General features: G+C 36.2%; 4 protein-coding genes and 1 long non-coding RNA gene across 8 annotated transcripts; 3 read left to right on the top strand and 2 right to left on the bottom strand.

The window, feature by feature from the left end:
- Positions 1-923: 923 nt before the first annotated feature.
- Positions 924-7,660, top strand: LOC122299329 (CTL-like protein DDB_G0274487). The gene is made up of 7 exons (XM_043109530.1): positions 924-1,289; positions 1,765-2,225; positions 4,434-4,617; positions 4,734-4,958; positions 5,048-5,164; positions 5,647-5,880; positions 7,212-7,660. Exons 1-7 carry the CDS (start codon positions 1,227-1,229, stop codon positions 7,425-7,427), a joined length of 1,500 nt encoding a protein of 499 aa, XP_042965464.1. The 5' UTR covers positions 924-1,226; the 3' UTR covers positions 7,428-7,660.
- Positions 7,661-7,918: 258 nt separating this feature from the next.
- On the bottom strand, positions 7,919-9,171 carry LOC122299331. The gene is made up of 2 exons (XR_006239656.1): positions 9,036-9,171; positions 7,919-8,539 (listed from the first exon to the last, which is right to left on the bottom strand). It is a non-coding gene; the product is annotated as an uncharacterized LOC122299331 (long non-coding RNA).
- LOC122299330 (transcription factor PERIANTHIA-like) lies at positions 8,538-13,194 on the top strand. 3 transcript variants are annotated; one of them, XM_043109533.1, is made up of 13 exons: positions 8,538-8,900; positions 9,117-9,252; positions 9,419-9,522; positions 9,632-9,681; positions 9,804-9,980; positions 10,736-10,813; positions 10,908-10,967; positions 11,393-11,470; positions 11,592-11,649; positions 11,956-12,227; positions 12,313-12,558; positions 12,716-12,840; positions 12,941-13,194. In XM_043109533.1, the coding sequence occupies exons 1-13, from the start codon at positions 8,897-8,899 to the stop codon at positions 12,942-12,944; spliced, it is 1,392 nt and encodes a 463-aa protein (XP_042965467.1). In that variant the 5' UTR covers positions 8,538-8,896; the 3' UTR covers positions 12,945-13,194. The 3 variants fall into 3 exon arrangements, with proteins under 3 accessions (XP_042965467.1, XP_042965466.1, XP_042965468.1); XM_043109532.1 differs by having other exon boundaries at positions 8,881-8,900; positions 12,716-13,194; XM_043109534.1 differs by lacking the exons at positions 8,538-8,900; positions 9,117-9,252; positions 9,419-9,522; positions 9,632-9,681; positions 9,804-9,980 and adding an exon at positions 10,034-10,642 and having other exon boundaries at positions 12,716-13,194.
- A 567-nt stretch (positions 13,195-13,761) lies between these two features.
- On the top strand, positions 13,762-15,589 carry LOC122299052 (protein PLANT CADMIUM RESISTANCE 2-like). Its single transcript, XM_043108900.1, has 4 exons — positions 13,762-14,164; positions 14,743-14,814; positions 14,924-15,136; positions 15,408-15,589. Exons 1-4 carry the CDS (start codon positions 13,846-13,848, stop codon positions 15,485-15,487), a joined length of 684 nt encoding a protein of 227 aa, XP_042964834.1. The 5' UTR covers positions 13,762-13,845; the 3' UTR covers positions 15,488-15,589.
- Positions 15,590-18,520: 2,931 nt separating this feature from the next.
- Positions 18,521-22,725, bottom strand: LOC122299051 (aluminum-activated malate transporter 4-like). 2 transcript variants are annotated; one of them, XM_043108899.1, is made up of 6 exons: positions 22,282-22,725; positions 21,733-21,870; positions 21,457-21,621; positions 21,099-21,235; positions 20,861-21,007; positions 18,521-19,622 (listed from the first exon to the last, which is right to left on the bottom strand). In XM_043108899.1, the coding sequence occupies exons 1-6, from the start codon at positions 22,652-22,654 to the stop codon at positions 18,972-18,974; spliced, it is 1,611 nt and encodes a 536-aa protein (XP_042964833.1). In that variant the 5' UTR covers positions 22,655-22,725; the 3' UTR covers positions 18,521-18,971. The 2 variants fall into 2 exon arrangements, with proteins under 2 accessions (XP_042964833.1, XP_042964832.1); XM_043108898.1 differs by having other exon boundaries at positions 21,352-21,621.
- Between the last annotated feature and the right edge of the window lie 593 nt (positions 22,726-23,318).

Below are 23,318 nucleotides of genomic sequence, written 5' to 3' on the forward strand. Positions count from 1 at the left end.
ACGTTATACCAAGTCAGTACAACATATATGTGCAAGGAAAGAATAAACAATGATGCCTTCCCATATATTTATATATATAATATGAATAATTTTACGTACAATCATGAAATATATGAACGTCGCGTAATTATTTTGAAAAATAGTTAGATTCATTCTTAAAAGATAATTGTTACAGACATAAAAATATTACACACAAATAAACCTACAAAACTGATGTGGTTTCATGTGATGTATTAGATTTACTTTATATTTTACAATCTGAAGTATTGTATCAAGCTACATCAGTTTGTGGATTTACTTTTGTATAATTCATTTGTGGCTAAAGTATTTCTCTTACTAAAAAATATTTTTTTTATGTGATTGTCATATTTTATTCACTTTTTTCAAAATGATTACGTGACAATTGCAAAGATCTTTTTTCTTTATTAGATCAAAAATGTTATATGCACTCACTTTTGAGTATTTTTTGCGTACTTTATTAATGTGATTGGTTGCAATACATTTTTAAATATATAATAATTATTTTAGCCAATCATATCAATAGTGTGTAATGACTCATGAGTATGGTAAAAATAACTGTACGTAATAAAACTCTTTTTATATATATATTTTAAATTTATTTAATTTTCTTAAATAAAAAACACAAGGCCGTTTTAGGTTCTGCTTGGTAAGTAAGATAAAAATTTTGAATTTAAGATAAAATATTAAAATATTATATTTTAATATTATTATTGTTTTGAGATTTAAAAAAATTAAGAAAAAATTAAATTATTTATTATATTTTATATAAAGATTTAAAAAATTTGTAATAATAAAATATGAATTTTAAATTTGAGACCAAAATTTTTATCTACCAAAATTTTGAATTTGAGATCTGAATGCCAAATTTCATCTATCAAGAACGTTCAGAGTTAACCGGAATCCGAATATTCGCATTCATATCTCTTTCTGTCTCTGTCTGCGTGTGTGTGTCTCTCTCTCTCTGGCCGTTTGAGTTTGAGTTACAGTTTCAGTTTCCCCTCCATTTTCTCAACGCTTCCAAGTTTCCTTCTTTTTTAAAAAAAAAAAATTAGCCCCAAGCCCTCCTCCATTGACTTTCCCCTCAATTTCTCGCCTTACTCTTCACGTTTGAACTCTCTCTCTATCTCTCAATGTTCAACCCGAAGTTAATCCCAAATTCACCAACTGCTCCTTAGCATGCCTCTAACAAATCCCTCCCTCACCCCATGATCGACTCTCAGAGCTCCAACCCCTCCTTCTGCTCCACCTCCATCTCCGCCACCGATCAGGTTCTAGCTTTTGTGTTTTTCAGTATCCGAAGACTACTCTAGCTTTTCGTTAACTTCTCTGCTATTTTTTCGCACTTTATAATTTGTTCTCAATCTGATTGCAACTTTTGTAAGCTTAAGTTTCAAGCTCATATTACCATGCGACGATGATTTTTCTTTTTGGGGGAAAAAAATTAGTATTTAAACTCATTTTATTTTGTGTTTGAAAAGTAACTTTCTTTTTTTCTTTTTAATCAAATTCATTAGGTTTGTTCGTTTGATGAATTTAATTCTTTTTTAACAGGCAATCTACTCTAACTCCTGTTTGAGATGTTGAAACTCTTTTGATCGATTTCATTAAGCATGTCATTTTTTTCTCAAAAAAAAAAAAAAAATGAATTCAACATTTAGTGGCAAAATCTTGTTTTTGAGGTTAAGTGAAATTACTGAAAAATTCCCAGTCTGACTGCACTCTTCTATGTTTGAATGATCATAGAATGTGGTCCGGAGTCGGAGAAGCTGCGATGGGGGCCAGATGCTTGCTTCTGCGCCGTCACGCCGCTGGCGCGATGTTTTCTGGTTGGCAGTGTTTATGATTCATCTGGTTGTTATGGGATTCAGTCTCGTGGTTCTTGGGCTCAATAGGTTTGAGAAAACGGATAGGCTAAACATTGATAAGTACACCAATGGGTTTATGGAACAACACAAGGGCTTGACGGAGGATTACTGGCCAATGTATGCTGTTGCCGGTGGTGTTGGAACTGCTCTTGGATGTACTTGGTTGTTTTTGTTGGGCTCGCATGCGAATGTAATGATGAAGGTTTCAGTGCACATTTTGACTACCTATCTTGCTGTGATTAGTGTTTTGTGCTTTTGGGGCGAGCTGTTCCTTTGGGGTGTTGTGTTTGCAACTGGTGCTGCTTTGCAGTTTTTGTATGTAATCTCGGTAATAGACAGGTATGGGCTCAAACTATTTTAATGTGTGAACTTTAAGAGAAATGCTATAGATGCAAAAAAATTGCACATTTGTGACGTTGATTTATGTGATCCATTAGATCTACTTTACAATAAAAATAACTTTACAATTTAACGTATAACATTAAGCCATATTATTTTGTAAGTTTACTTTTATAGAATCCTTTTGTGACTAAAGCATTTCTCAAACTTCAAATATTACAATGGACATAATGGATTTAGTTTTTATTTTGTAGAAATATCTTTGCAAAGGCATTAACCTAGAATATGTCTATCCATGCATGATTATATAATGCCTTTCTCAATGAAATCCTGATTTATGGACAATCTATTATGATGTTTCAATAAACTGAGATGTTCAGAAAGCCTTACAAACTCTAAAAGTTGAGGAAATGCCTTTACTAGAGCAAGGCTAACTCTGTGCACAAGATTTGCTTGGCTTATTGTATCCTTTTTTGATTATGAAAATAGTGAGTTAGCAGGCACTGTGGAGATGAGATTTGTTTAAGCAGCATTATTCATTAATCATTATTATTAGGTCTAAAATTATAGTTCCCTTTTGATGAATTAGGATCCTTCTGTAACTGATATAGAAGTTCATTTTTTGGACTTGAAGGCATATCTTATATGAGGCTCCAAGGCTAGGATCATTGTACCTAAAATTTGAAATGGAGATGAGAGCTTACTGTTTTTTCTTTCTTTATTTTTTTTGGGGGCAGGGGGTGAGGGCGTTGGGGGTTTGGAGTGTGTGTCAAGTAGAATTGTGAATGGGCTCATCAAGTAAGGAAGCAACAACTATAAGTGTGGCTAGATTTTATAGATGCATGTGTCTCATGTAAATTTTTTATACATCAAGGAGTATTAGAGTAGACCATACTGTTTCTGGGCACAATTGTCAAATTGGATTCAATGCCCTCTTTGTGAGGGTTCTTCTCATTGTATAGAACAATATTGCTAATTACAAGGCTGGAAATCAGCCATTACAGCAATCAACTCTTAACTAAATAAGGAAGCTATGAAGTCCTACTTATTTACAAAATCAAGGTTGTGATCAAGCTATTTACAGCTAGAAAATATTGTCTAAATAAGGAATATAAAATATGATCTGAATAAGGAAGGTATGACTAAAATATGTACATTGATAACTACATTTCTGCTGACATCCCCCCTCAAATTGATGTTGGTCAAGAAGTATCAATTTGCCTACAAGAAACTGATGACGTTGATGTGTCATGGCCTTGGTAAACACATCAACTATCTGGAGATCGGTGGAAATATGAGGAAGAGAAATAATACAAGATTCCAAGACTTCCCGAATGGAATGACAGTCCACCTCAATGTGCTTTGTACACTCATGAAAGACGGGATTAGCAGCAATCTGAATGGCACTAGTATTATCAGCATGTAGAGGAGTAAAATCCAACTGAGCACAACCAAGCTCAACTAGGAGCTGACAAAGCCAGAGAATATCTGAACAAGCAGCCGACATCACACAGTATTCGGATTTAGTAGAAGGTTTAGAGACATGATCCTGTTTCTTACTCTTCTAAGGGATCAAAGAGTCACCAAGAAACATGCACCAACCTATGATAGATCGACGTGTATCAGGACATTTGGCCCAATCAGCGTCACCATAAGCAGCAAGACGAAGAGGAGTCCTAGTGGGGAAGAACAAACCACGGCTAGGGGATCCTTGAAGATATCTAATAATGCGACGAACAATAGCTAAATGTAGATGACGTGGAGCCTGCATGAACTAACTAACCTGGCTCTTATACCATGTCAAATTGGATTCATGCCCTCTTTGTGAGGGTTCTTCTCATTATATAGAACAATATCGCTAATTACAAGGCTGGAAATCAGCCATTACAGCAATCAACTCTAACTAAATAAGGAAGCTATAAAGTCCTACTTATTTACAGAATCAAGGCCGTGATCAAGCTATTTACAGCTAGAAAATATTGTCTAAATAAGGAATATAAAATATGGTTTGAATAAGGAAGGTATGACTAAAATATGCCACTGATAACTACATTCCTGCTGACAACAATGCCAGTCTCAACTTTATTACTTGAAACTTTTTTGCTTCAATTATTTGATGTTGCTCTCTCTCTCTCTCTCTCTCTCTGTCTCTCTCTCATGTCATCTTTTACTACAAAAATTTTCACCTAACATCTTGTTCATCTTTAGAATTCCTTTTACCATGCTGGTGTTGCAAAAAGCTGTAAAGATGGTATGCAGTCTTCCAGAAGTTATAAGAGTAGCATATGTATTTATGCTTGTTATGCTTTTATGGGTGGGATTATGGTCTTTTGGAGCAGCTGGTGTTGTGGCTTCAAGCATGGGTGTCGGTGGATGCTGGTGGCTTCTTTTGGTGAGCTGGCAAGTTTTGCTCTTCATTCCAGCTGCTTTTACTGTAATAAGAAATGCAATAAATTCCAATTTGAAAGATCCATAGATAGTGACACAAGTTTTCTTTTGTGCATCCAGGTGTTATCTGTAAGCTTATTTTGGACTGGTGCAGTCCTCTGTAATGCTTTACATGTTATAGTATCTGGGATGGTGTTTCTTGTTCTTATCCATGGTGGTCGTGAATCATCATCAATACCTCCGAGTTCCCTGATGAAGTCACTACGGTATGCTGTGACAACGTCTTTTGGTAGCATATGCTATGGATCACTTTTCACAGCTGCTATTCGGATGCTACGTTGGGAGGTATACTCGCCAGCATGTGTGAATGATTCACTGTCTTGCTTTCAAATTTGAGTGTTTATGTTTTTTTAGCTGCTTGAAATATATTTCAGATCAGGGGAGTCCGGTCAAAGATTGGCAAGAATGAGTGTTTGCTTTGCTGTGTTGACTTCCTTTTTCATCTTGTGGAGACTCTTGTTCGTTTTTTCAACAAGTATGCCTATGTTCAGGTAGACCTTTTGTTTTTTCAACAAGACCATTAGTTATCTCTGTCATGCATTTGTGTGTTGCAGTGAAATGTGCTCAAATTTTGAGATAGCACAGGCATGCATTGAGAATTGGTGATTTAAAGCGCATTGAAGGCTTTAATGATAGATAACTAGCCAAAAAATATGTTATAACAAAAGGACATAATATCTCATGAAACCAAAGACACTGAATTTTTTTATTAAACTTATGGTGGACAGGGACTCCTGTTGGAATTTTTAATGTATTGAGATGGGGTCATGGATAACATATCTCTTTGGTTTTCAAAATAGTTTATAATTTATTTTTTTATATAAAAATTTTAGTATACTTATTTTGGTTTTCCACCCCCTTTGGATTCTAATTGTTAATTTAGCGTCTATTAAAGTAGGTTATTTGCCTGTGGTTACTATCAATTCTAGAATATTGTTTATGTAAAGCATGTTTTGCAACTACTTCTCCTCAGATTGCTGTTGCGGGCAAAAGCTTTAACCGTTCAGCAAGGGATGCCTGGGAGTTATTCCAATCAACTGGGGTTGAAGCTCTTGTCGCCTATGATTGTTCAGGTGCTGTTCTATTAATGGGTATTCTTTTAGGTGGGCTTGTTGCTGGAACTTGCTCAGGAGTTTGGACCTGGATTAAATGGGCAGATAGAGTGAGCATGGTGGGGTCCACTGCAATGTTGATGGGAATGGTCTTGGTACCCATTTCTCCTCGAACTAAATTTACCCTTCTTTTCCTATATGGTTGTGAAATTTCTAGTAGTTGGAAAGACTAAGGGCTCATTTAGATGTTGAGATGATCTCATCCCAACATCACTCAAACATAAACATTTTTTAATTTCAAATTTTAACTTTTTCATTTAGGCTCCATTTGGATACTAAGGCTATGTTTGGGTGCTGAGCTCATCTCAGCTTATCTCAAATTAATCATTGATGGGACCTACTACTTTTTCAACTTCCCATAAAACATTAAACATGTCTCAATTTATATCATACATGCAAACACATATCTCAATCTATTTCATACATTCAAACACATCTCAATAGGACCCACAAAACACTACTATTCATAGATAAACTCGGATAATTTGAGATCACCTTAGGAGCCAAATGTAGATAAGAGTATCTCATATGATTAGTGAATAGTAGTGAATAGTTTGTGGATAATAGTGAAGTAATCTAAGAATATTTGAGAACAATTGTGGTTCCAAATAGACCCTTAATCATTACCTAATCATTACTACTTTCCCAAACTTCCAAACAAAATATAAAAAACAATTTAATTTTTTCAAATTTCCAAACAAAAATAATATGAAAAAATTATATTCTAACAATATTTTAACTTTATAATATTTTTATTTAACTTTTTCTCTCATTTCTCAAAACCCAATAAAATATTTTAATTCAAACTATTTCACTATTATTTACAAACAAGTTTACTACTATTCACAGATTTCTCATCTCAACATACAAACAAGACCGTTCTATAATTTGGTTTAGGGGGTAATACCCCGGCACTCTATCCCTTAATGTTATTTCCATGGGAGTTGTTGGGTATGCTGTTAGCCTGTCTACGGGGTATCTACCTTTCTAGATTTCAGGATTTTTTTCTTTGATGTACTAAAATATTCAGAGTTTCTTTAGTCCAATCTTTGAACGTGTTGATATTTTCCAGAGAGTAGGAATTCGCCCTTATAATTTATTAATCAGTGGAAGATTTCAGAAAATTGTTGCTGTTATTTGCTGATACGTACCATTACAACATTATTTTTACAAGAACTAGGACTCATTGGACTGAAAGGTGCCAGACTATGGAGAAGGGTACCATGCATCCTAATATTGGATTAGTTCAGACTGTTGGTTATCATTTCATAAATTCATCATTGTCATTTTGTCCATGTGTTCTTCACAAATAGAGCTTTTTGTTACCATTGTGCGACAATACTTCTGGAATGTTATTGCACGCATGTATGTTGCTATACCGTTTCTGTATGATATCCACAAATTTCATGGAGATATGTAATATCAGGTGGGACTGGCAATGGTGGTGGTTGAAAGTGCAGTTACATCCATATACATTTGTTATGCAGAAGATCCATTGCTGATTCAGAGATGGGATTCCGAATTTTTCGACCAGATGTCGGAGATGCTACACCAACGTCTTCAGTATAGGAGTGCCCGAGGAAGGAAAGTTTTAACCCACAATCGGCTTAATGGCCACATACAAGAAATCCGACCTGCTTGAAATGCCCATTTTTGTTTACAACAGGCACAATGTAGTTCAACGCTCTTTGATTTATCAACTTAGATATATATATATGAATTATTTTGTTTTCGGTTTATAGGTGACATTGGCAAAGTTTAAGCTTTGTTCAGTTCAAATGCAGAAGCTCAATTCTCTTGCATCAATCATTAATGAATAACATTGTTTTTGTACTCGGTTGGATGAACGAGAAATGATATTTGTAGTTTTAGGATGTGTAAATTTTTTGCATTTTTTTTTTTTAAAGAAGGGATAAATACGGGATTTATATTAAAAAAATTATTTTTTAATAGTCTGCTATTTTCGAATAAAGTGTCTGAAATTTACATATTAAGACTATATCTAATATGACGATAAATATATGAATTATTTTGTTCTCTGCCATTGTTCTTAGGCAATTAAGGATACGTTATTGAATCATGATATAAACATAAATTATTTTACGATATTTTTATAATGGATTTTGCCAATGCTTATGGGATATTAAAACCTTTATTTAAAAAAAAAAAATCATTTCTGTCTGATTTGAGTTTCAAAGTTCTTTATTCACGTAACGGTCACGTGACATGAGAGAGATTTTCTTCTGCACCCTCCCCAAATGCAACTGCAAGGAGAAACAGCATCAAACTACAGCAGAACACAAAAACACCAGAGGAGAAAGTGACATGTCACCAAGTGTACGATTGCCGTATAGAATGCGTCATATTCTTTGGACACCTAGTGTTTGTCTGTATGCATGCATGTGGTAATATCTGCCTGCAACACGCCTGCCCAAGCGCCTAGAACTCCCCTTCACCACCTTTTACTTACCAAGGAAGACGTTCCTTCCAAGCAAAGCCTTTGTTTTAAGTTTAGAGTTAAGACCCTCTCGATCTGTAAAGACAATGAAAGAGACCAGAACGAAGAAGATGTGAAATAGTTTTGTTGTCAGTAAATTTAATATTTCTTACCTTTCTGGTGGATCACATCTCATCACCATCCCATCATCTTTCGCACACCTCCCCATCGAAGACTCAACCCTCAACGTAATGACTTTGTACGTAGGTAGGACACAATTCCAGAGCTGGAAGGGCATCGCGGGCAGATTAGAAATTCTGGAACAAGAAAGTAAAAACAAAAGAATGACACCCTTGGTTTAGATTTGTTTAGCGTGTGGAAAAAAGCAAAATATTTATTTGCTGGACTGACCAAAAACCTTAACCATTTTTCTAGCTCTGAAGAAGACGAACATGTTAGGAAATGGTGGCTGATAATGCTGTAGAAGACAGTCAAGAAGAATAGATTATTTTTATCTGTTGGTTTGTATGCAGATTCAGCATCAAGACCTCTGACCATCTTTGCAAAACACCCTAATGGTTTTTGGATTTTTATCATTAAAGCACGAAAAAAAAAATCTGCACTTTGCAGCAAGGGCAATTTAACTGGAGAGTGCAGTGGACGCACCCGTTGAAATGGGTAAGGGATGTGTGTGGGGAAGTAAGCATTGGGAAACTAAAATCCCAAAGTCAGAATGCAATAATAAAAAGCCTGGTGTCTAAAATTATAAATAAAAGGAGCCGTACTGATACACTATCCTGTTCTTAAAGATACCTCAAGATTTTCTTCACTGCACTGGTCCTTTTCTTCCTCTCCTCCTGTTTTTCAAACCAAAAATATTCATCCATTTTGCAGCTTTGCTTTCTTTAAAGGCGGAATCTTTAAGGGAAAGACAGTCGAAGACTCTAGTTAGAGAAAACAAAATGCAGAGCTTCAAGGCATCTTTGGCTAACCACCTTCAACTCTATTGCCATTCTTCTTTCAATCTACGGTAGATCTCTCTCTCTCTCTCTCTCTCTCACAATCCCCTTCTCTCTCCCTTATTCCTTTGGGCATCTGTTATGAGTTGGTGAGTGGTTGTTGTTTAGTAACTGTTCCATTTGGAAGTTACAAGTGTGTTGTTAACCCAACTGTCTCTGTTTCTGTCCGTGAAACAGAGGAGATGGAAGTGGGCGAGACCAGACACGTTTTGCAGATCTTGTAGAGCTTGAACACTCCGCCGATGCCTTTCATCACAACGAACCTGTTGATTTGAGCCCAGGTATTCTCTTTCACACCTCCTTTTTACATGGACTACATTATATTTTTGTATACGTATTTTATGTCTCTCCTTACAATTCACTAAGCCTCAATCTTGGACGTAAAACCAGTCAGTTTCGCCGTTGTTCCTAATAACCTACACTACGGGACCTTGAACACGGTACACATTCCTATCCACCTCTTCAGATGCATACATAGACATAAATGGAGTCTACTATTTTGGTTCTAAAGCTTTATAGATTGGTGTTTATTTCGTCTTGCGTGGTACGTGTTCTTGTGTAGAGCATTGGCTGTGTGGACACAGAACAACAATTCATGTATCAGAAGGGGACAACTACGATTGGGGCAACGCAGGGCAACGGGCAGCATATTGAGAACTGGGGCGAGTCAGGCATGGCTGCAGACACCAGCCAACAGACTGACACTTCTACAGATATTGACACGGATGATAAAAACAAAGTGGGTGTCTGTATCTTCAACATATTCTCTGTTTTATTTATGTTTTGGAATTAGAATATTTGAGCGTTATCTTATGTTTCGACACAGGACTTTACCGATAGTTTGCATTGTTGTAACATCATACTTTACTGTTTTTGTATTTACGGCTAGTTTTACGTTCGAGATATGTTGTAAAATCATGATACGTTTTTAAGGTCTTCAGTTTCATTTTTATATTAGTGGGTTCTAGTACTAACACTATCAAAAACTTAATTAGTTAAAATCCTTGTTTGATGGTGATTTTAGCATTGATGAAAAATACGATTCAGACTACAAACTACATCTATTCAGTTGACATAAATATAAGAAATGCAAACAATTTCAGATCTGGTTTTTAATCATTCACAACCACGAATATTGTCAACAGTAGAATTTGTGGACGAAGTAGAGGTTTTAGTGACACGACTCTCTATTCCTAAGAGTCTTAACTATGATAACAGAAGTCAAGTCTATCACAACTTCGCCAGAAAACTTACAACCATGGCTTTGCACACCAAATTTTGCCAACAGTAGAAACCAAACTATTAGAATCACGAGTCTGTTCAAATTGTAAAGGCTACTTTGGTAAAACATCTCAAAGTATAATAGACTAATAATGTAGCCGGGATGCCCCTTGTTGAAAGGTATCGGTTGAGCTCATTACTTGAAATTGCAAACTTAAAATTATGAGGTTTGTTGATTGGAGATTTCTGATGGTAGATCTGTCTGTGTTGTAGTTTCGTGGAGTCCATAATGGAGCAGTCATGGTTGTAGATTCAGTGGATCAATCTAAGGCAAAAGCTGCTGACCAAAAGGTTGCTAACACGAAGTTGCTTTGGTTGCGTGTGATTGTTAATCCCATTTTATATGTGGGAAGGTTCATTGTAAATTTTTTGGGTTCTGTTGCAGACACTTAGAAGGCTGGCTCAGAATCGAGAAGCTGCAAGGAAGAGCCGTTTGAGGAAGAAAGTAAGACCTCTATGCTACTTTGTTATGATTCTTCTATACATGGATTGTTTACATTTTTTTTGGCTTCCGCTGTCTTCATTTTTCAAGTCATACATATTTGGATGTCGTGTCCTTGATTTAGGTAATTCTATCTTGTATAATTTAATCAATAGAGGCTTAGATACTAATCACTGACTATTTAGTCACTTGCAATTGACTTAATAACTGCACTGCAAAACCACTTTTGATTCAACCTTATCTATATGTTATTGGTGGTTTCTTTGTTTAATTCATCAGTATCTGACTCCTGCTTCTGGTTCTCTCTATTATTAGGTTACTTTTTAAGTTGATCAGAGCTAAGTTTAATGCCATGCTAGGTGTCTCCCTGAACATTTTTTGACCACTTTGCCTTAGGCAATATCTTAATAAATTTTGGTTCTGGACAGGCATATGTCCAACAGCTGGAGAATAGTCGACTCAGGCTTGCACAGCTAGAGCAAGAGCTTCAGCGAACACGCCAGCAGGTGGTATATGTTAACTCCTGTTTTCACAGATATTCTGATTTTCAGGATGGCTGGGTGGGGTTGATAGGGTTTCCTTATGATTGCCATCTGAACTCTTTTCTTGAGCTTAATATCGAGACAGGGTGCTTTTAGTGCAACTGGATATTCAGGAGATCATATTCATTCAATAAATGGGAATGGTAAGGGATTTTCAGTACATTTGTATTCACTTTTGACTTATGATATCTAGTATTTTTAGGGCTTGCGACTTGTGTCTTCTCATTGTGGACACAATGCATTTATGTTCACAGAGTGGTTTGCCATTTCCACCATTATGTATCTAAAACACATCATAACTACCCATAAAAAAAATACATCAATAATCTTTCCTCATGGTACTCAAAATTGGAATGAATAGATTTTGATCTCATGGCGCCATCATTGTTTATGATGCTTAAGTAGTATGTTTTGATCACTTGATTTCTTGTATTCAATTGTATTTCCAGGATCCTTAGCATTTGACATGGACTACGCACGATGGCTTGATGAGCATAATCGGTTGATCAATGATCTTAGATTGGCTCTGAATTCTCATATGGGAGATAATGAATTGGACGTTCTTGTTGATGGCGTAATGGTGCATTATGATGAGATTTTCAGGCTAAAGAGCATTGGTGCAAGGGCTGATGTATTTCACATGCTTTCTGGCATGTGGAAGACGCCTGCCGAGAGGTGTTTCATGTGGTTGGGAGGATTCCGTTCATCTGAACTTCTCAAGGTAATTTATTGTTTGATGGTATTAAATGCATTAAAATTGGCGTGATACACCTGGTTGGAGAGAAACTGACATTTTGGAAATCCAGATACTTGGGAATCACCTTGAACCTTTGACGGATCAGCAGTTGATGGGCATATGTAATTTGCAGCAATCCTCCCAACAGGCTGAAGATGCCTTATCTCAAGGGATGGAAGCTTTGCAACAATCTCTAGTAGAGACACTTTCTTCAACCTCTCTGGGCTCTGGTGGTTCTGGAAATGTAGCAGATTACATGGGGCAGATGGCCATTGCTATGGGCAAACTTGCAACACTCGAGAATTTCCTTCACCAAGTAATTAACTTAACCTCATGCACCAAGCTTAGAAAGTTAGAATCTTATGAATTTTGTTCTTGTTGATTTGTGTGTGCGCGCATGTAAAAGCCATAATCATCCATGCTAGGACAACATGAAATTGTAATTACAGCACATATATTTCGTTTCTTGCTAGGCTGATCTTCTGAGACAACAAACGCTGCAACAAATGCATCGAATTTTAACTACTCGTCAAGCTGCTTGTGCACTACTTGTTATCAGTGACTACATGTCACGTGTCCGGGCACTCAGTTCATTATGGTTAGCACGCCCCAGGGAATGACATTGTTTCCACAAAAGCATGCTTTAGAAATTCATTGATGCTTCCCACATAATTAATTGGATATATATGTGCCATCAGTTAGGAAAGTTTTGGGACTATGAAGATGGAGAGAACGATATGGTCGAGACTATTGACTGTGCCAAGAAATCCCTTTTTGCTGCTGCTGTTGACAGATGGGGTTCAACTCTTGGCTCTTAGAGATGTTTAATCACACCTTTGTACATTGAGTAGCGGCTGACCGGTGGATCTCTTCAACTCTGTAACTAATTGAGCATTGTCTTCGAAGAATACCGATTACCACCTAATAATGCAATGGTATTCTTGTCTTGCAATGGTTTCCTTTGCACTAACAAGCAACATTTTCCCCTTATTTTCTCTTCATGCACAACATGTATTACTCCATTGCATCGACTGGCAATAGTGATATTGAAAGATGACTCAAGTTCTCAACTTGTTAACATTTTCTGAGTCATCAATGAAACCGAAGCCATTAATTAACGAAAGATAAAAACAAGAACAATGATTCATTTGTCATTTAGCAAGTGTTTTTCATACGAGCATGAATCTGAGGACGAACTTTAGTTAGTATTTGATGGAGAATGGTTGCAGAAAATGGACTATCGATGACTACCTTTGCTCAAAATTAATATATACCTTGACCCAAAAAAAAAAAAAAAAAATACAAAGTATCAATCAGTACTGCCTGATCTCAAAGAACATTAAGAGTAATTTTGTCTATTATTTTTTTAATTATCATCTTTCGATACGGCTTTAAACTACTGATAAGAATATGAAAAATAATAAATAATTTCTTAATAATTTAATTAAATATAAAAATATGATCAGAAAAGAATGATAATAAAAGGAAAAAAAAAAAGATAATAAGACAAAATAATGTTTTGCCTCCAAAATAAAAGTCCATCCTGGGAACGGTTTCCTGATGGAGCGTCCTTCTTGCGTGAAGAGGCACGTACGGCAGTTGCATGGCACTACTACCCTTTCCTTTCAAAATCACGCAAAACAGAAAACTGTGGCTTCAAAACCCGATTCTTCAGCCCCTCTCTCTCTCTGTGACGAGGAATAACATGGAGGAGCCATCAGCACCGCCTCAACCACCACCACTTTCATCGGATTTCCAGCGCACTCCGACCACCGCTGGGTTTCCTGTCAGTACTGCGAGCATCATCAATCAAAACAATTCTGGGAGTGTGAGACCTACTACTGCCTCCTGTGACTTGAATTCACACTCTCCAGTGCCTTGGTCCTCTGGACTCTGCGATTGTTGCGATGATGTTAGCAGTTGTAAGTTAATTCTTATTCTTTCGGACACATGACACGTGCGGTTTCGTGTGGGATTATGTTGCTCATGTTGTTCGACAGATATTAATTAACAAAATGTTGTACCCATAGAGCAAATTTAGAAACTTTAAAGGATTATGATCTCTGTTTTCGGTGGTCTTTTTTCTTTCCTAGTACTCATGCATGCCGACAATGACAAGAGCAGTTAAAAGATCACGTCGGTTGTGATGATTTTTATTTGGAAGTCCTTGTGCAATCAATATCTGCATAACCATTGACCAGTACTCTTGCATGCATGCATGGAAAACCAGAAAAGCTTTTGTATTCCATGATTGGTCCGAATTTTCTTTTCGAAATTTCTCAATGTCTGCGCGCATGCATAATCATCAATCGACAACATGATCTCTTGCATGCATGGCTTTCAAGAATTCTCGATCCTAAGCATAATTGACCCAATGCAACAAATATATAATTTCTTTCTTGTTTCCCCCAACATATATAGGAATTAGTAAATGCATGCTACACCATCAAATTAAATAACTCGTTTGGCCATGGATACATGACTTGATGACTATCTTCAGGTTGTTTAACGTGCTGGTGTCCCTGTGTTGCATTTGGGAGAATTGCAGAAATTGTTGATAGAGGATCCACATGTAAGTTCCTTATGATTAATTTAACACATCATGAAATATTGATATTTGCTTAAACGGTATTAATTATTAATTAATTTATGTAAATAAACGTTGCATGGCCTGCATGCAGCATGTGGAGTAAGCGGAGCACTATACACATTGATACTGTGCGTGACGGGTTGCTCGTGTCTGTACTCATGCTTTTACCGATCAAAGTTGAGAGGACAGTATTTCTTGGAGGAGAGCCCTTGCACCGATTGCTGCGTCCATTGCTTTTGCCAGGAATGTGCTTTGTGTCAAGAATACAGAGAGCTCAAGCATCATGGCTTTGAAATGTCCATAGGTACCTACGTACTTTCTCAATAACATGATATTAACATCTCTCTCTCTCTCTCTCTCTCTCTCTCTCTCAATATGTTGCAATTAAGTTGGAAGGTTAAATAATAGCTTGGATAATTTGTGATCATATTGCAAAAAGAATACGACATGATCAGTACTAGTTCGAGGGAGTGATCAATTACTTATTTTTATTTTTTATTGATGTAATTATATAATTAATGTTATGACTTAATTCTGAGTATATATGCATTTTCTGTCGTTTGGTGGTGGGATAGGGTGGCATGGGAACGTAGAAAGGCAGAAACGAATAGCTGCAACTAATCCTCCGGCAGTGCAGGGCGGCATGACCCGGTAGAGCCACTGCGTACGGATGTCATGTCGACATTGTCCATATATATATATATATGCTGTAATTATTTTCGTTCAATATTGTATAAATATAGACCCTGCATATATAGATTAGAGCAATAATAATATTTACAAGTCTTAAATACATAAGCTAGTCTTGAGTAGTCTTCTATAAAAAAGTGGACTCCACTATCAAAAAAGTGTAAAAACTTATTTCTTTTTGTATGGAATCCATTTCTTTACGAAAGGCTTTGTAAGGCCACTTATACGTTTGAAACTTGCACCTATCATTACTCTATACATAGATTAATGTCTAAATGGTTCATCATGATAATTGTTTTCACTGTTCCCCAGAAGTAGATTATCAAGTCCTTATTCTGCATGATCATGATCCCCTTGCCAAGATAGTACTTTACATTACCAGATCATGGGGGATTTGCCATATTGCCACCTAATACAAACCAAGCGGTGCCAAAAGATTCGTTGTAAAATATTAATTCTTGCATGACAACTTCGTGAGTAAAGTTCATGTTCCTAACGATTAGTAGTACTCCGTGCAAACTGTTCATTGTACAATCTTGACAAATCCAAGGAACGTTAATTATAAAAGGGTCCTGCTTGGAAGATTGACATCAGAACAACATGTCTATAATAATTAAAGAACATGATACGATCGAGTTTGCCCAGATTAATAAGTAGACAAAGTTTTTTCAATCTTCTTTTATCGTTTTTTGGACTCCCATATATATATATATATTGGCAATGAATGAAAACAATAACATGTGCATGATGCAAATTACTGCTGTAAGCGAATAATATGCATGCATGCAGGATCGATCAGGACACTTCTGAAAACTGATCATCATCTTCGTCCTAGATCTTACATATTACATGAGTTGCAACTTTAATTCAGAAGTACTACTCATGTACTCATGTAAAAGATAACGAAAGCAGAAAATGCATAAAATTAAGAAAAATATCCGTACAAATTTCCAGCCCGGTGTACCTATATAGGACCCTAGCTATTTCATATGCATGCAGTATCTATGATCTCATGGCTTGAGTCGGCTTTTAAAAGAATATCCAATATTTCGGACTACGTAGCAGGTTGCAGTAGTTGATTCCAAATAGTACTGTTCAATGTGGTGAGAATAGCGTTAATTGTGAAGTAGGTCTAGCGAATCGATCGATTGCCTTAAGCCTATACATCAAGACCCGGGGTTGAGGTTTCCTCAATTCATGCCTACTCTTTCCGTTCTTCTCCAACAATATTTCCCCATGATTTCTTGCTCAGATGAGTATTCCAAATGAATTAGTACCTCATGCTCCTTAATAATTTCCTGTACACACATATATATAGATCAAATATTATATATATTAATTTCTTTTTTGTAAGCATGTATGCATCGATATTCCAGCTCATGTGAAAACATTACAGTGATCATTAATTAATTAACAAGTGTGGTCTTGATCATGCATACGAGCTAGCGATCGAGCATTCGATCGATCGAGAGATCATCAGACGAATTAGCCCTTTGAATTAATAGTATTAATTAATGGACGTTAATTATTTGTTCAGCACAGTACGATATATATAATTATATATATAATGAATTATGCCCAACACACACACACACACACACACACATATATATATACTCGATCTCGATCGATCGTCTAGCTAGCTAGCGCTGTATCCTAAACCAACATTTCAATCAGCTCCTGATATATATATATATATATATAACTACTACTATTCTCTACTTACCAAAGTGTCGTGACAAAGACTTGATTTGCGCGCAGTACTGTTAGATCGTTCCTTTGCATGCATGAATGGTACGTACGTACTTACATGACCATCTGGTGATTCCGTACGTGTGATATATAGGGATGTGTGTGTGTGTGTGTGTGTGAGCAGGGACAAAGCGCGCCATGATTCTTGTAATTAGGGGTCGGGGTTGAAACATATTGAAACTTAATAGTTTATATGTATGATAAGAAGGGAAAATATCAAAATAACATCAATTATATTAATTAAACTCGAAATTCAAAAATAAATTAATTAATCAATTGCAGTACTTTCATACTAAATCTTCCAGCAATTTCCCTTCTAAATGTAGATTACCATGCATATAATATAATTAGCATAGTTCGGAGGGAAAAAACATACCTGGAAATACAAAAGTTCACTTGGGCGTGGGGGGCCATGTGTCAATCCATTTGGATATATATTCTCTCCTACTGCACTTCATGCACTAAATTAAGACAGGAGGCTAAGAATATTTAAAATAATTTCAATTTATTTTTAAATAATAATGCTTTAAAATGTTTTAGCGAATTTTATATAAGATTGTAGATTCTATTGAAATAGTATGAAATAAGCTGAAATATATTTAATTTTTTTTATTATAAACTATTAAAAAAATAACAAGTTTTATCAATAATTAATTAGTAATAAAATAATTATGAAAAGTTAAAACCAACATACTTGCGTGCATTTAGATGATGTGTTTAATCTAACGTATAAAACCATCTCATTTCAGCTTTACGTCCAAACTCAACCAGGAATCATAGGTGGCCAACATTCAAGACGTGTGCACGAGGGCTATCTAGATTATTATATTCTTTCAAACCTACCAACCACGTGACAACGACCGCCACCTCATACCTTGAACATGGCCTAATAATGTTAAGTGTGTTACATATGTAGACCTATCATGCACGTTGCAATAACCTCCCATGCACGCCAATACCCAGCAGCTTGGACTTGATCTAACAGTAACCACATTGCTAATTATCATGTTGGCTTGAATGGACCCCATGTTATCATTACTACTTTTTACTTTTGGATGTTTAATGATTATTGCATTTTATTATATTGGTTAACTCGAGGAGTTTGTTCAATCTCATTGCAGTGAATGCTATTCGTGCACAGTCTAGGACTGTAAATAATGCAATCCAACATTCTGGCTTCAAACAACAAACCCAGATAAATATGGTTAAATTTCACTTTATGCCTAAAGGCACAACAAAACAAACATAAGCAATCAGGCATGGTAAAGGCCATCAATGTGATATTCCTTTCTGTAAATGTTTTTTGAGTCCTCATATGTTGATATTAACACCCAAAAATATATATGTATAAACAATAAATAAATACAGTATATTGAGAGTGTTCCTCAATCTAAAATCCTCTTCTAGCTTTCAACTCATTTATGCTGATATATACGGGTAGCACAAAAGCCCCATCACTGGAGATGCCGCAACTCCGTCACATGATAAGATAAAATCCATCCTTCCAAGAGACTTTGTTGTCAGATCAGACCCTCTTAAGAGTCCCACCACCAGAATTGTCGTTTAGGTCGGCAAAACTTGCTGTCTTTCCCTATCAAATTCCTTACATTTGGAAACATAAAGTTAACCAAGCGGTAATCAATAATGAAAACAATTTAATGAAAAATATGAGGTTGAATGAGCTCTGAACAAGGGTGTCAATGGAAGCATCTAAAAAGTCTGGTACAAAACCCAACCGCCTCTTTAGGCTGATTTGATGGATCCAAGGGTTCCTTAAAATTTGCTTTCTTGCTAAGCTCTTCAAACTCATCAACAAGATTTTGAAGCCTGGCAACGAACTCGATGAGCAGGGATGAAAATGTAGCTAAAGACAAGGAACTGGCACTTTCATATACTCTCGATTCTTGTTCATTAAGCATGGTATCCCCGGTAAATGAGAGTTGTGGCCATGATACTGGTTTCTTAAGCACACTTTCTGAGGATATCCAATGCGTCATGGAGGGCTCTACACTGATGTTTGGATTCTGTCCGTCCCATGTTTCACTGAGGGAATTGATCACAAGACCTTTATTTTCATTGTCTTTGACATCGATCAAGTTCTGAGGATCTTCAAATTCCTTAGCCCGCCTTACATCTTCCCAGTTATCTGAATTGACTAGAAGGTATGATTTTCGGTCAATCTTCATTTGTAATTCTTCTGCTGCTTCATGCACTTCAAATAGTATGTCTTTAGGGCTTAATTTTTCCAACTTTTCTACTTTGCTTCCAAGCTCAAGTAACACTTTAGCTCCTTCAGTACCAACCCTCTGAAGCTCACTGCTAAAAACCTTTCTCTTCTCTGCTGGTGCCTATAGATACAAAGCCAAAACAGCTGATAGTGTAAACGGACAGTCCAGAATAGAGTTATTATATATTCTCAATGTCTAAAGCACAGATTTTCAAAAGCGACAAGCCTACAACAAATTTCTAGACCTGGATAATTTTTTTAACTCAAGAAACATAATGCTCATAAAGATCTTGGCGAGGACTCTAGTGAATATCTTATATAGGCTCACTGAAGCAAAGGCATTGGCAACATCCATCCTGCAATCAACTAGACACTTCATTTGTTCGTCTTTCACTTGTAATCTTGTATCTATATTATTCACCAAACAAGAGTGGAAATAAAATTTGAGCAATCTTTATCTGTCTAATTAAGCTATAGAAACTGGTCTATAAATGTGTGTTAAAACCTGACAGACTCTCACACACTCACAATTTTATTGTTGCACTTACTATCACTTATTCATTGTCCCCAGTTTGCTGTCTGCTACTCTACCTACCACCACTCAGCAACTAAACTAACAAACGAAACCAATTAGTAATATATTCATTGGAGGCTAGGGCGTTTTATCCATAATAAGGAAGCAGACAGTTTGTCAGCTAGCTACTGAGGAAATTGCGTCCACACAACAGGAATTTTGAGTCAATAACCCAGTTATGTCAATAAAGACTGACTCATGGGTGTCTGGGCCAAAAGACTGGTGGCAAATGCCATCACATGAGAGCAGACATGGTTCAAATCCTAGCAAGTACCCCCCTCTTTTGGTTGTTAAATCCTACCAAATGTGAAAAGGAAAAATGAGTGACAAAACACCGATGCCACAGTAGGGGTCTGAGGATTAGTTTACCATTCATAACTATGTTCAAAACACCGTATCAGGCTTTGCCTATTCTTTGATTAATATATAACATTTACTTATCAAAAAAAAAAAAACTATGTTCAAAGCCAAAATTTTTGCTCTGGTTGAGATGATGTATGAAAGAATATGAAAATAATTGATTCAGGAGGAATAAGTTAAGAACATTGGTTTACTACTTTAGACAAGAGAAGCAAGGATCACATGAAAGAACTCAAACAGAAAAATTCAGTGCATTATCAAAATTATACTAAATGCCCGGTTCTGATGTGATTGTGTTATAAATTGTGCCTCACCAAAAGAGTGGAAACAAAATTTAACATTCTGGGAGAAGAACGAACAGATAAAATGCTGCAAACATACCAAGAACTGGAAGATCAAAATAAGAAGGGAATATATATTTTCACCTGTATTTCTGAAAGTATGCACCCATGCATTGCCATTACCATGAAAGCGCAATGCCTCAGAGAGCCACTTACTTTGGCGTAGTTCCTCCAAGGATAATTAAATCCTTTATAAGGGCCATGAGGTGGTTCCCATATTGCAAAATCTAACTGGGGCATCAAAATTGAGATAAAATCATCTCCTACCACTTTTTTGGGTCTATTCAAGAGCACATGTGGCAGAATTTTGACATGAGCATACCAGGGAATCCTCTTGGCTAGAAGATTGTACAGCCGATCTATAGCCACTATATAGCGGGTCATCAGAAGCTTGGTATGTAAGAATTTTGGAAGGCACCCTCTCATATTCAACGCAATGCAAGTATCCACTAACACAACCTAGACAGAAATTTGAAGCAATAAGCCAAGCATGTCATCGCAGTCAACTACAAATAAAACAACAAGATACTTTGGCATATATCAGGTACAAATACGGACAAACAGATTGGCACAACCTTCCAAAGATGTAGCAACATCCCGGAAGTTTTTCACCACCAATTTGTGCAGATCCTCCCCTGACCAGATGGGATACAAACATATATTTATAACCAAGCATATACCAGCACCAATCGCAATTAGTAATAATCGATAGAAGGCTGTTTGGAGAAACTGCGACGAACTATTCCCAGAGACCAACACGATACAGAATGTCAGCAAGAATACTCGGAAACCATATTCATAAGACTTCATTGGCGGATACAGTTTGGTATAACTTGCACAAAATCCTAAAATACCACCAAAACACAAGGATCATTTAAGAACGGAGTTTCCATCCAAAACCAAAACACAAAGGTGGGAAATATGGATAGATTGACATTAATAACAGAGACTCTGACCTGCAATAAAAATGCTAATTACTATAATAACCTCCTCTAAATCCCCAGCTCTCGTAGAAACCTCTGCAATGCCCAGAGCAAGCCCTCCTGCCGAAAATGTCCCCAAAGCACGATTGAATCCTTTGTTAAGAGTTGCCCCTACGAACCAACAAGTACAGTGAAAAATTACCCTTTTGCTTTAAGCACCTGAGAATGCATAGCAAAAATGCAAAACTATAATATAACCCACCGAAAAATCCTCCACTACAATAAAAGATAGAAATAAGAGTGAAAACAAAAAAACAACAGTCATAGGATCTCTTTTTCTTTCTTCCCTTTTTATTAAGCCTATAATCTTTGGACCCAAGGCGTTAACACTGTTAATTTTATTATCCCAAGAAATACTTTTGGATTCGCTTGGACTTACGTGGTTGAATAATTAAACCATGTCTGTGATGCCGTGCGATTAAAGATTATGATAAGACGCATGACGAAGAATAGTAGTACGATGAACAGTACGGAATAGATGATATATAACATAGAGGGAACCGACATGATGGTAGCTAATACCTACGCTGAATTCGAAAACTACGACTACTGTGAGAATTGCCCAGATGGAGTACTGATTCGCATCCTTTAGTGGGTCTTTCAAGAAGATGACGAGTGACACAAGGGCCAACGAGATTCCCATTTTAGCTGCGAAGACGAGCTTCCGAGGGTCGGACCGGCCCATCTCGTATAGCTTGACCGAAGTTTCTCGAAGACCAACCCAGAAATTGAGGATCCCATCGGACATGCGACGAAAAAACCGGCCTCTAACTCCGTCGTCTTCGCCGCCGTAGGAGCTGCTAAGGCCCAATTCGGAGTAAGCCTTCCTGGAGAGCAGCCTTTCCTTACTCCTTTCGGCGAAACTGTGCCGAAACGACCCGATCTTCGTAGCCATGTTCTACCCCCTGAGACGAAGGCGAACCGGAAAAAGTAGAGGGTGAGAAACAGAAGTAATAGAAAGGAGATTTTAGAAATAGAGTGCGAGTGTATGCATGTACGTGTCTTATCTTCTTACGTGGCGGTGATTAATTGACGCATTTTAAGTATATTTTTAAAGCATTTACGTAAATAATTATTTAAAATAATTACATTTAACTTTGTTAATATCCAACAATATATCATCTATATCAAAATATATTAATGTAAAATATAAATTTTAAAATTTAAATAATATTACAAATCAAATTTTATTAAGAAGAAAAAAGATGCTTGTAACTGTAAATTATACAACCGTCTCGTAATTATTTAAAAAAAAATAAATAATATATGAGACCTATATGAAAAATATTAATTTTTTAATAATAAATTTTACTATCTTTTAAAACGATTACGCGGTATTTATATATTTTATAATTATATATAAAATTACTATATTATATGAATTGTGTACTCTATATACCGATTTGAAAATATATAGAATTGTTGGGTACGTCGGATTCATATATTTATAAGATCAAGATAATTAATTGAATGGAAATAAATTAAGTGAAAACATTCCACTATTGTCCTCCGAGTAGTATATAGAGATCTCATTCTACTCAACCATATAAAATATATAA

The sequence above is a fragment of the Carya illinoinensis genome, chromosome 16 (genome assembly GCF_018687715.1).
Source record: "Carya illinoinensis cultivar Pawnee chromosome 16, C.illinoinensisPawnee_v1, whole genome shotgun sequence".
Taxonomy (NCBI): Eukaryota; Viridiplantae; Streptophyta; class Magnoliopsida; order Fagales; family Juglandaceae; genus Carya; species Carya illinoinensis.